The sequence below is a fragment of the Rana temporaria genome, chromosome 1 (genome assembly GCF_905171775.1).
Source record: "Rana temporaria chromosome 1, aRanTem1.1, whole genome shotgun sequence".
NCBI classification, from domain to species: Eukaryota; Metazoa; Chordata; class Amphibia; order Anura; family Ranidae; genus Rana; species Rana temporaria.
Window position 1 is genome coordinate 364,466,144 of NC_053489.1, and position 13,522 is coordinate 364,479,665.

A 13,522-nucleotide genomic window follows, 5' to 3' on the forward strand; every position below is an offset into this window, starting at 1 on the left:
TACAATTTTAATACAAAAACAATTAGCGTACTTGTGAATGTATTTGTCTGAAGTTCAGCGGTATATGAGCACTTTTACATAATAGTCCTTGGGACACAGCTTAACAACAGGGTACGATGTAAAGGGAAAATACAAGTAAAAAATGCGCAAGTGAGCAATGCTTCAGGTATCAAACCAGCACCATATGCGAGGAAGGGTTAAAGTCAGTATATAGTGTTAAACGTTAGCTGACACAAGGGTGAATTGAAAGTCTGTACATTATTGATGGGGTTATACACTTTCAGGGCTGCCATCAGGGGGGAACAGAAACCATGTTCCAAATCTATAGGAGGAAAACAAGGGAAGAGGCGCCTCTGGGTGTAATAGTTTAAAACAATTTAATAAGGTTTAAAAACTTAGGTAATGGTCACTCACATTTTCAAAGTGACAAATAGGCATACAAGTCATTATTCCTGAAGTGAGGAGAGGTGTCATCCGGCCGTCACTGTCATCCAGGGTCTGCTGGAGCGCTTGTATGGATCCACTGTCACCGGTGATGGAGGAAGCCAGCTGCGGTGGAGAATCTTCCAAAACGAGGCTTGGAGCGCAGGTGGACTGCAGGCGAGGGACGATGGCGTCACCGGGTATGCATACCCGGTGACGCCATCATCCCTCGCCTGCAGTCCACCTGCGCTCCAAGTGCCTATTTGTCACTTCGAAAATGTGAGTGACCATTACCTACGTTTTTAAACCTTATTAAATTGTTTTAAACTATTACACCCAGAGGCGCCTCTTCCCTTGTTTTCCTACGATGTAAAGGGTCAAATCACAGCGACCTTTTACCACGTGATCAGCTGTGTTCAATCACATCTGATCACGATGAGAACACAAGCCAGTTATCGGCATTCCTTTCCTCACGCTGACAGCGCGTGGAGAGGAGAGCCGGTAACTGGCTTGTGTGAAAGGGACATCTACATTGATAATCAGTGTCCTAATTATTAGTGCAGCCCCAACAGTGGCCATCAGTACTGCCAATCAATGGCCATTAGTGCAACCTCATTAGCGCACATCAGTGAAGGAGGGAAAAAAAATTACCTGTTTGCTAAATTTTATAACAAACTCTAACCCCCCCAATTTTCGGTCTTTCCGTTTATTTAGCAAAAAACCAGCGATGACTAAATATCACCAAAAGAAAGCTCTATTTGTGTGAAAAAATTATGATAAAATTGTCATATGCACATAGTGTAGCATGACCGTGCAATTGTCATTCAATATGCGATAGCACTGAAAGCTGAAAATTGGCCTGGGCAGGAAGGGGGTAAAAGTGCCCAGTAGGCAAGTGGTTAAAGATGTACTTTATCCCTCATTTCTTTTGGAATGTACCTTCAAACATATATTATCTTTCTGTGCACCCCTCTACTGCTAAATAGGCAAGTGCTGAAGAGACAGGTTAAATCTGTGAAGTGGCATAGGTAGATTGTAAGAATATATTTTTATCTAAAGTTTCTTTGTAATGTTGGCCATACAGTAGGCAATTTAGTGGCACAACAAAATGAGGCCAGTTCCCCTTTACACTACCTTAATCTGAGCTTCCTTCATTCTTTAGGTTCACAATTTTATTGTTAGCAATTTCTTATTTACAGTACAACTGGCATTTACAGGATGGTGCCCTTTTAGAAAAAAACAAAAAATAACCATGGCTGCAGAGGAATATTAGTCTCTGTACAAAAAAGGGTTAAGGGTTATCTCATTTTCTTTGACTGTCATCCCCACTGTAGAAGTAGTTTGGCTGGTAGGAGACAGGGAAAGGGTGCAGGCTCATATTCCACTTCTTTAGCTTCCCAAACCATTACGAAGGTTGAATTTTGCAAAAGAAATGTCAAGAGTAAGTATGGGGCATCTTTCTCCAAAGTCCTCCACATAGACAGGTTTTAATCCAACGCTGCTCCCACTGCTTCACTGCAGTCGCCTTATTCGGGGACCTCAGCATTGTTACACAGCCACACCTGAGCAAAAATGAGACACAATTTCTTACATAATGGCACTTAAACTACAGTACTAAACATACATACATTATATATATATATATATATATATATATATATATATATATATATATATATATATATATATATATATATATATATATATATATATATAAACACATCCTGAATAATTATAAAAATAAACTCACTTATAAACAGAACTTTTACCAAGCTTAAAATAGACCTTTCAAAAAGGGGAAAAATAAAGGATGCCAGGTTTCAGTTGTTTTGCTTTCTGCAAGTCACACAAATATGGTGCATGTCTGTGTGGTTTTGTGTGTATAGAGCTGCAAAGGATTTTTAAATGTGTTAGGTTTTATGAATGTAAAATTTTAATAACCATTACTTTTTCTGAAAACAAACATCTAAAACGACAGCTAAAGTACATAAATGAGTGCAACTGTATCTGCCAAAACACGTTTGCCTGCTCCAGTTATGCAATATGAATTGGTTGACTGTCCCAGCCTGTGGCTGTAAAGGCCAGTTCACACCAGACACAGTTCCGTACAGGTTTGTGTGCATTTTTTTTTCACAAAATGCATGCACAGCGTTTTCCATGTATTCCAATGGCTCTAGTTAGCTCTAGTTCACACCATGCAGTCAGTTTCCGGTGCAGAAACTATGGCCGCCGACTGTATCACACGGCCGCAAGCTTACCACTTGGGAGAGCGCTCTTGCAGGGGAGGAGCCGAGACAGCCGCCAAGGGACCTCAGAAGACGAGGATCGGGGCCACTAGAGGCAAGTATGGTATGTTTGTTAAAAAAAAAAAAAAAAATACCTTTACAACCCCTTTAACTGCTTGCCGACCGCCCACGGTAGTTTTACGACGGCAGGTCGGCTCGGCTGCGCAAAATCACGTAATATAATGTGATTTTGCATTTCAGCCACTAGGGGTGCATGTGCCCCCTGGTGCCAACGCGCGTGCTTGGCAGGCACGACCACTGCCGGGCACCCGCGATCGCTCGTTACAGAGCGAGAACCGGGAGCTATGTGTGTAAACACACAGCTCCCGGTCCTTTCAGGGGGAGAAATGACTGATCACATGTTCATACAATGTATGAACAGCGATCTGTCATTTCCCCTAGTCAGTCCCACCCCCCCTTCAGTTAGAACACAATGAGGGAACATAATTAACCCCTTCCCTGCCAGTGACATTTTTACAGTAATCAATGCATTTTTATAGCACTGATCGCTATAAAATTGCCAATGGTCCCAAAAATGTGTCAAAAAGTGTCCGCCATAAGGTTGCAGTACTGATAAAAAAAAAAAAAAAAAAACGCAAATCGTTGCCATTACTTGATAAAAAAATGATAGAAATGCCATAAAACTATCCCCTATTTTGTAGACGCTATAACTTTTGTGCAAACCAATCAATAAACGCTTATTACGTATTATTCTACATATTTTTCGTAAAAAAATAAATAAATCGCATCGGCCTAAACCGAGGAAAAAATAATCGTTTTTTAATATATTTTGGGGGGATATTTATTACAGCAAAAAGTAAATATTCATTTTTTTTCAAAATGGTCTCTATTTTTGTTTATAGTGCAAAAAATAAAAACCGCAGAGATGATCAAATACCACCAAAAGAAAGCTCTATTTATGGGGAAAAAAAAGAACGGCAATTTTGTTTGGGGGCCACGTCACACGACCGTGGAATAGTCCGTTAAAGCGACGCAGTGCCGAATCGCAAAAAGTGGTCCAGTCACTGACCAGCAAAATGGTCCGGGGCTGAAGTGGTTAACGTATAGGATGCATAAAGGCGGAAAAAAAAAAAAAACAAGGGTTTACAGTAATGGGGGTTATATTGTTCTCCATCCTCTCCACATATATGTATTCACTTGTGATGCAACATGTACCCCATGATATTTAAAAGTGAAGACTACAGCAATCTGAGAAGCAGAATGGCCAAAGGGTCCACTAGTAAAAGTACTAATTTATCCCATTTATCTTAAGGCCTCATTTCCACTGGCGTTTTTACAGCCACGTTTCTGAGCGTTTTTTACAGCTTAAAAAAGCCTGTCCATGTTATTCTATGGCTTCATTCCCACATAGGCGTTTTTGAGCTGCAAGTGGCATAGACGTTTTTGAGCTGTAAAAAAAACGCGGGACCAGGGCGTTCTGAAGCTCCAGAGTAGAGCTGTAAAAACGCCAGACGTTAAAAAACGCTCAAAAACGCGCAAAAACGCGACCGCGGCATTTTTAAAGCTGCAGCTCACAAAAAAATTTTTTTTTTTTTTTTTTTTACAAAATAAACATGGACAGGCGTTTTTAAGCTGTAAAAAAGCCTAACAACAGTGGCTGTAAAAACGCCAGTGGAAATGAAGCCTAAAAGCGGTTCTCCACCCTAAAGTGGAGTCCCGCTGATCGGAACCCTCCCCCCCTCCGGTGTCACATTTGACACCTTTCAGGGGGAGGGGGTGCAGATACCTGTCTAAAGACAGGTATTTGCACCCACTTCCGGCCCGGCATTCACGGGCAAAAGACGGGCATTCAGTCACATCCCGTCGCCCCCCCCCCCCCGTTGTGTGCTGGGAACACTCGGCTCCCAGCACACAGCGGGAGCCAATCGGCGGGCGCGGCGCGACTCGCGCATGCGCCGTAGGGAACTGGACAGTGAAGCCGCAGCGCTTCACTTCCTGGTTCCCTCAGCGTGGATGGCGGGGGGAGCAGCAGAGAGACGAGTGATCGCTCATCCTCTGCTGCGATCGGCGCTGGATTCCAGGACAGGTAAGTGTCCTAATATTAAAAGTCAGCAGCTGCAGTATTTGTAGCTGCTGGCTTTTAATATTATTTTCCCATGGCACATCCGCTTTAAAGCCTGAAAAGGAGCCATATGTGATAGAGACATTGCTGCCTTCAAGGAAGACAAGGTATCTCCCAAAAATAGAAGTAAATTGTCAGCATAGAAGGCGATTTTATCCTCTTCCATAGATCTACAAAACCCAACTATATTCTTTGATTGGAAAACAGAGGCAGCCAAAGGTGCTAAAGCAAACAACAAAGGTGATAATGGGCATCCCTGTCTTGTTCCTTGTTGCAGTGAAAAAGATGCGGATGCATGTCCATTTACCTATAATGAAATCTGCCTAGTGACCGGAATCACTTCCCGATGACGTAAGATGCAAATAAACAATATTACGCTATGGCACCTTTTATTTCATTCTATTTTTAATGGGTTAACATGGTGTAGAGGAGGTTGTTGACATTCAAGCAAGTTCAAAGACCCACAAACCAAGCTTATCCTGACTTCATTTTTAGTTAAAGAGGTCATGTCTTTCTGGTGAGTAGGAAATCTCAACCACACACATCGGGTGCAACTGCAAAGATTACTGCCTATGGTGATGGTGTTATGATTTGGCAATTTATCACAGAAGAATTTATGAACTTTTGAAGGATTACATTTATTTTTTCATATTAACTGTATATTCATTTATTAAGCATGGTGCATTCTTATGCATATCAAGTTGGAATTGCAAAGTTTTATTGATGTTAGTGACATTTCACTGATTATTGCCAGCACTTTAGCGCCCCCTACCATTGTTAAAAATGTAGGAACTTGCACTAGCTGCATGTAAAAAGAATACTATTTTAATAAATTCACAAGTAAACTTATTAGTGTTTTAGTATTTGCCTGGAGTTCAGCTGTAAATAAGCACTTTTACATAAAAGTCCCAAATTGTCTGTCTAACCACTTCCAATCCGGGCCAATTCTGGCACTTCGCTCCTACATGTAAAAATCATATTCTTCTTTTTTCTATAAAGTTTTTTTTTTTTTTTGAATCAAAACGACGTTTATTGAGCATAAAGGTGAAGGATTACAGACGTATGAACAATCGGTGCAACATGCACCACAAGCAAGAATACAATGCAATGTCAAGTACACAGACCAAACAAACACTTTGAGGGAAGGGCGGGATACATATATAGAACAACATATGAGGAGGGGGCAAAGCTGTGGGCCCGAGGTCGGGAGAATCTGAAGAGCAACATGAGGGAGCTCATTCATCAGGAGGAACACAGGTGGAAGCCTCCCCTAACCATCTGTCCCAGACTTTATGGTATTTATTAGGGCAGCCTCTGTGGACATAGAGCAGCTTTTTGAAGGGTAGGGTTGCATTAACGGTTATGATGCATTGCTGCAGTGTAGGGGGGGGTCCCCGCATCCAAGTTCTAGCTATCTGAAGCCTGGCAAGGAATAATGTCTCCTGCAAAAAGGTATTAAGATATTTCTCGGCTTCAGACAGTGAGAAGAGGCCAAGCAAACATTGGCGGGGGCACAAGGACAGTGGTGATCCCATGCGGTCGTGAAGGAACCGGACCACCTGAGCCCAGAAACCTTGCACACCGGGGCATTCCCAAACGAGGTGATAAAAGGAGGCATTAGGGTGGTCACAGAGCGGGCAGTTGGGGTTGCTACCTGGCTTAAACTTCGAGATGCGGTGCGGTGTCAGGTAGGACCGATGCAGGATGTACAATTGAGTGAGGCGGTCTGAGAGTTTGGAAGAAACTAATCTACAATTGAGGAGGACTTCGTCCCAGTCCTCCGACGACACCACCCCCAAGTCAGGCTCCCAACGGGACTTAACCTGCCGGAGAGTGATGGTCGCCGAAGGTGCCAGTAGGTAGGAGTAGAATTGGGAGATCAGTCTCTTGGGGTCCGAGCCCAAAACAATGTCAACGGGCAGCGGAATCTCCAGCGTGGGGATGTTAGCACTAAATTGTGTGGTGAGTGCATGTCGGAGCTGGAGGTAACGGAAGAACATGTGATTAGCTAAAGTGTGGGTTTGCTTGAGGGACTGGAAGGTCCTAACCGACCCGTGGGCCACGACCTGCGTCAGGTATATAACTCCGCTCTTGATCCAAATACCGTGGTCGGGGAACGTAGCAAGTTCGGGTAGGCGAGGGTTTTCCCATAGGGGAGTATGTGATTGTGGAAACGGTGCCTCGCCGACCGACATGGCGATTTGCCATATTTTACGGTGGTGAAAAAGCAGTTGGTGTCTATCGCCCGTCCGCTGGGAGACGCGGGGCTCGCAAAATAGAATCTGGAAGGGGTGCGAGACCAAGCCAGGTGCCCTAGAGCAGACCATGGCCAGGTAACGCTTCTTGTCTGAGTGATGAAAGTGGTAGAAGTGGGAAAGTTGGGATGCGACATAATAGAGAAAAAGGTCCGGGACCGATGCGCCGCCTTGACTGGTGGGGCATTTCAGCGCCCGCCACGATAGTTTGTGCCGTGATGGGCCCCAGATGAACGAGTTAATGATAGACTCCATGGCTTTAAAAATGCGGGGAGGGATGTACAGCGGGGCATGCCAAAAAGCGTAAAGCAACTTCGGGAGGAGAATCATCTTAACGAGGCTTATGCGACCCATAACTCCTAGGGGTAAACGGGACCATGTTTGCGTCTTGGTCTTAAGGACATCAAACAGGGGTTCAATGTTAAGATGCATGTAGTCAAGTGGGGATCTAGTAACGTGAACACCCAAATATTTAATGACATCTGTTCTCACCAGAGGGAGGGACGCCTGCACCGCGGTGGGGGGGCCTAGATCTAGGGGAAGGATATGGGACTTGGACCAATTTATTTGTAGGCCCGAAAATTTCCCAAATTGCGTTATGACTTGAAGGGCTGCCTGAAGTGAGGGACCCGCATCCGAGAGGTAGAGGAGCATGTCATCAGCGTAGAGACTGAGTAGCTCAGTAACCCGACCGCAGCGCAACCCGCTAATCCCGGGATGGTGTCGCAGGGCAATGCAAAGAGGCTCTACTGCAAGGGCATAAAGCATGGGCGAGACCGGGCAACCCTGACGAGTGCCCCGAAACAGGGAGAAGGGGGAGGAGGTCCTGCCATTAACTCTGATGCGCGCCGTTGGGGCATGATAAAGAAGTTGGAGCCACTTAATGAAGTGGGGGCCGAAGCCAAATCTACCAAGGCACTCCCACAGGTACTTCCACTCGACTGAGTCGAAGGCCTTGGCGGCGTCCAGGCTAACTATCACTCTGGAGCCCACCTCCACATGTTGGGCCTGAAGGTTCATGTGTAACCTGCGGAGATTGAACGCTGTGTTTTTATTAGGCATGAAACCAGTCTGGTCGGGGTGTATTAAGCTAGTGATGACTTTATTAAGGCGCAGGGCGAGGATCTTAGCAAGGATTTTCACATCCAATTGAAGAAGTGAGATGGGTCGGTAGGATTCAGGAAGCAAGGGATCCTTGCCAGGCTTCGGTATGAGGACAATTAGAGCCTCGCTCATGGAGGAGGGAAGAGTGCCCGTATCAAAGGCATAGTTGTAAAGCGCACAAAGCCTGGGAACAAGGGTCCCCTGAAACTGTTTGTAGAATTCGAGGGGAATCCCGTCGGAGCCCGGAGTTTTAGAAGTAGGGAGGCTTGCTAGGGCCCCCTCCACGCACACGGCAGTGATGGGGGCCTCCAACAGAGAGGCCTGGTCCGGGGATAGCGTGGGAAAAGTGACATCCCGCAGAAGAGCGGAGAGCTCCTCCGCGGAATGTTGTGCAGTAGAAACGTAAAGCTTAGAATAAAAGGACCTAAACTCTTCTGCCACCCGGTCGGGGTCCCAGAGCAAGGCTCCGGACGCCGACCAGAGAGCTCCGATCACCGGGGGTTTATGATCAAGGTGAGCCATGTAGGCAAGGAGTCGCCCGGCCCATTCACCATGTTCATATGTGCGCTGCTTACTAAAGAAAATACCACGGCGCGCTTTTTCAAGGTGTAGTTGATCTGTCAGCCTGGTCTGTAGACGCAGCTGAGAGGCATTGGTTTCGGACGGGTCGGCCTGGAAGGTCCGCTCAAGGGCATCCAGCTGCTCCTCCGCCTGGCGGATCAGCAGTTTAGATGAGGCTTTGTGCCTGTTGATGCGGGAGGACAGAATCATACGAACGTGAAGCTTGAATGCCTCCCAAACAGGACCCACCGAAGCAGAGCCGTCATTTGCCGTAAAAAAGCGGTCCCATTCTGACCCGATAGAGTCCAGGTCAGGGATAACGCTCAGCCAGAACGGATTCAGGCGCCAAGTCTGGACCGCAGGAGGTGTCGGGAGCCTGAGCTTGACCCAGTACGGGGAGTGGTCAGAGAGTGTCCTAGTGTCAAAGCCAACGTCGAGAATGTGTGGGAGAAGGGAGGGAGCTACCAAAATAAGGTCTATACGGGACATTACTGCACGGGAAGGGGTGAAGCAGGAGAATTTGAGCAGTGTCGGGTGTTTGTGCCGCCAGGTGTCAGTGAGGGCGAAGTCAGTGAGGAACCTACCAAACCTGGTAGTTCCCGGTAGGGAACCCAGTGGGGCGCCCGAGCCCAGTCTGTCCAGGGACGGTGAAATGACCATATTGAAATCGCCCGCATAGCGGGTACAGACAGGTGTAGTGCCATAAAGGCCACCCCCCGCTGTAGCACCTCGAATTGAAAGGGAGGGGGAACATAATAGGCAAGGAGGAGTACTTCGAGGCCTCCGATGGTGGCATGCAAAAATAGATACCGACCGTGGGGGTCAGATTGCAAGGTATGGAGTTGAAATTGTTGCGACCTCGCCACAAGCACCGCGACTCCCCGGGAGTTAGAAGTGTGAGGGGCCTGATAAACCCAACCCACCCAGGCTTTTCTGAGGCACAGCCGTTTTTGACCCGCTAGGTGCGTCTCTACTAAAACAGAGATGCATGCTGGGACTTTAAGTGTGAAAGGACTGCCGACCGTTTAACACGGTCGCCCAGTCCACGGACGTTCCAGGTTACAATCTTAAGGGTCGCCATGAGTGGATGTGGGAATGGAGGGAGCAGGTCCGCCCCCCCAAAGAGGGGGGGTCGGCACCCAGTCCGGGGCACACCTGTGTGGGATGACCAGAGGGCGTCGAACGGGAGTCACACGTTCCCGGGGGGCCCAAACGGAGCCCAACCCGAGAAGGTGGGAGAACCATCCAGCACAGTAGAGCCCGCACACTTCCAACAATAGCACAGTAGCACACACAATAAGTTTTGTACGGTACTTTGACATCAATACTGAAAAAAAGCAAAAAGCAAAAAACTTCTGAAAAAGAAAATAAAACCATAACATTACAGTTAACATAAAAAACATGTCCTGCATGAACACTGGACCGACATAGCAGGCATAACACTCCACCTCCCACCAAATGTCTGAGGGTAGGGGCCGGCCAGGGAAACTTTAGCTTTGTGACGGTTACCAGGGGCGATGTCATTGCCCAAAGTTCGGGGCAACCAGCACAGTTGGGGGGACGACCAAACTGCAGAGCACACACCGTTGCAAGAGGGATGTCCGTTCAAGTGGGACATCGGTGTGGATGGTCCGCCCGTGACTTACAACAGGATAGCAATATCTGGGGGGGGGGTCATAAAAAAAAAAAAGGGAAAAAAGGGGGAGAAAATCAAAAACGAAAAAGTGGGGGAAGGGAGGGCCCCCCTGTCCAGCTTGGGGGAATAGGCAAGGGTCAAAGAAGGGGGAGAAGGGAAGGCCCAAGGGCAGCGCATCCAACTCACGGTTAAAGAGTCTTCACATCATGGGCAACGGTACCAAGGATGCGTGGGACGCCGGCGAGACAAGCCAGGGTCGCAAAGTTAATCACGAGACGGGCCAGCTCCATTGCGCCGCTCCAGCCAGGAGAGGACAGCTTGAGGATCTTCGAAGAATTGTGCTTTGCCGTCGCATACGATTCTGAGCCTTGCAGGAAAAAGCATAGCGTAGGGCAGGTGATGCACGCGGAGCTGCTGCTTGGCCTCCGTGAAGCGCGCCCGCTTTTTCTGTACCTCAGAGGAGAAGTCAGGATACACTGCAACCGTCGTGTTGCCAAAGGGGATGTTCCCCTTTTCGCGGGTAAGCCTAAGCACTGCGTCCCGGTCGCGATAGTTGAGCAGCTTGGCTATGAAAGTCCTCGGAGGTGCACCCTCAGGAGGGGGTTTAGCGGCAAGACGATGGGCACGCTCCATGACAAAGGTGGAGGAGAAGGCCTCCCTGCCGAAAGTTTTGACCAGTAGGTTCTCCAGGTAAGTGGGGGGGGTCCCCTCCTTCCGACCGTTCAGGGAGCCCCACGAAGCGCAGATTACACCTCCGAAGGCGGTTCTCCATGTCGTCCTGCTTGGAGAGAACCGCGTGCAGCTGATGCTGTAGATGTTCCACAGTGACCTGAAGCGGGTGCAGGACCTCCTCCACGTGTTCGAGCCGGCGCTCCGTTTCCGACACACGCTCCCTCAGCTTATGCATATCATGGCGGATGTGCGATACATCGACCTTCACCTCCTCAATCTTGGAGGTGAGGGAAGTTTGGCAGGCAGCGATGGCTTCCAGGACCCGGGCTGTGTCTCCGGAGGGACGGACCTCACCATCAGGGAGCGCGGCGGCGCCATCTTCCTCCCCCAAGTCACGATCTCCATGGCGGGTTTTGTCGGGTTTAGTGGAGGCTCCGGACTTTTTTGGGGATGACATCGTGTACCCAGGTAGTTGAGGCAAGGGTAAGTGAGCCTGTGGCCAATTTGCAGGGAGGATTCCCCCAGGATGCAGATTAAAGGATCAGTCACGAGCGGAGCTCTCACCCAGCACTTCTTACTCCATGCAGCTCCAGACCACGCCCCCCTTTTTTCTATAAAGTTACTCAGAACCCCCAAACATTACATATGTTTTTTAGCAAAGACCCTAGGGAATAAAATGGTGGTCGTTGCAACTTTTTATGTCACACGATATTTGCGCATCGATTTTTCAAATGCATTTTTGGGGGGAAAAAACTTTCATGAAAAAAAAAAAAAAAACCAGTAAAGTTAGTTCAATTTTTTTGTATAATGTAAACGATGTTACGCCGAGTAAATAGATGCCCAACATGTCACACTTTAAAATTGCGCACACTCGTTGAACGGCACCAAACTTCGGTACTTAAAAATAGCCATAGGCAAAGTTTTAAACATTTTTACAGGTTACACGTTTAGAGGTACAGAGGTGGTCTTGGGCTAGAATTGCTGCTTTTGCTCTAACGCACGCAGCGATACCTCAGATGTGTGAGTTTACATATGTGGGCACAACTTGCGTATGCGTTCACTTCTGTGCGCGAGCACGCGGGGGGCTTCACGTTTTTTTTATTTCTTTAGTTTGATCACTTTTATTCCTATTACAAGAAATGTACACATTCCTTGTAATAGGATTAGTGCGAGACAGGTCCTCTTTATGGAGAGATGTGGAGTCTATAAGACCCAACATCTCTCCTCCAGGCTGGACAGGCTGCGATCCAAAAAACAAACAGATAACCCCTCTCTCAGCCTTTCCGGCCGCGTCCTCGGCTCTGTTAACTTCCGCCGGACGTGACGTCATAACTTTGCGCTCGGGCCTCCGAGGGTCATAGAGATGGCTGTCACCAGAAATCTCTATGGTAAACTTCCGGCAGCGACCGATTGATTTTTCTTACGGTGCACAGAATCGCTGGCAGAAAAAAAATATCTGGATGATGCCTGTAGCTGCAGTACATGACATACTGCCGTCAGGAAGTGGTTAAAAAACAAACAAAAAAACATTTTTAGAGGTTACATTAAATTATATATATATATATATATATATATATACACATATACATATACATATACATATATATATATATATATATATATATATATATATATATATACATATATATATATATATATATATACACACATACACACACACACACACACACACACACACATATAAAAATTCTATATATAAAAAGGTAGACCGTCCTACATGTGCCCCCTAGTGGAGCATATATGCCCGAACGCTCTTCAGATTTCTAAATGGAGAGCTGCAGCTGCCATCCATTGGATTACATTTTTCTAGACCGTTTCCAACTTCTGCACAGCAATTAGATAGCCTTTAATCTTGTATAGATTTTAGTTTAGAAGGAGAGGGAGAGGGTCCTGTTTGTTAGATTCCAGGCATGTGTTCTACTGTGGAAAACACAAGGGGTAGGTAGTCCATGCAAAATGAAAACCCAAAAATATAGCCCTTTATTTCGACTTCACAAGCAGTGGTGTCATCTGTTACCTTACGCATTCTTCGCAGTAAAAACTAGAACAGGCCAGAAACCAACAATGACAGGTCACAATTATGCCATACACTTACAGGAAGGAATACAAAACTGGGATCTCAAGGAAGGTTTCTGGGTCATACCTGGGTAAATGTATGTTTTAACAAGCATTTCCGAGCAGCCAGTAAATCTGAGAGCTATAAAGTAACCTTTCATTTGAGACACACGAGTGCTGAAAATTTCTAATTCCCTTCCGATAATGCTGGTTATTTGGCAAATATCCGCACCAAACCTTTTAAGTAAGGTTTGATTTAATGACTAGGAACAAGTATCCACAAAATAAATTCTGAATAAAATTAGACTTCCTTATCTGACCACATTTCATGTAAGCAAAATGTATGCAAGAGGAAAAACAGGGCGGCCAGAAAAGTAGCATGTTCAAAATCTGAAGTAGCGATGGCAGCTTGCATTTCTCTCAGAAA

At 46.6% G+C, this 13,522-nt stretch overlaps 1 protein-coding gene across 1 annotated transcript in view; it reads right to left on the reverse strand.

Annotated features, from left to right (window-relative positions):
• Positions 1-1,573: 1,573 nt before the first annotated feature.
• The window catches only part of MED16 (mediator complex subunit 16), a 49,292-nt gene continuing 37,343 nt past the window's right edge, over positions 1,574-13,522 (reverse strand). The window contains exon 14 of the mRNA XM_040322140.1: positions 1,574-1,985. Within this exon, the coding sequence (XP_040178074.1) occupies positions 1,859-1,985 (127 nt within the window). The 3' untranslated portion in view covers positions 1,574-1,858. The remainder of the gene's footprint in view (positions 1,986-13,522) is intronic.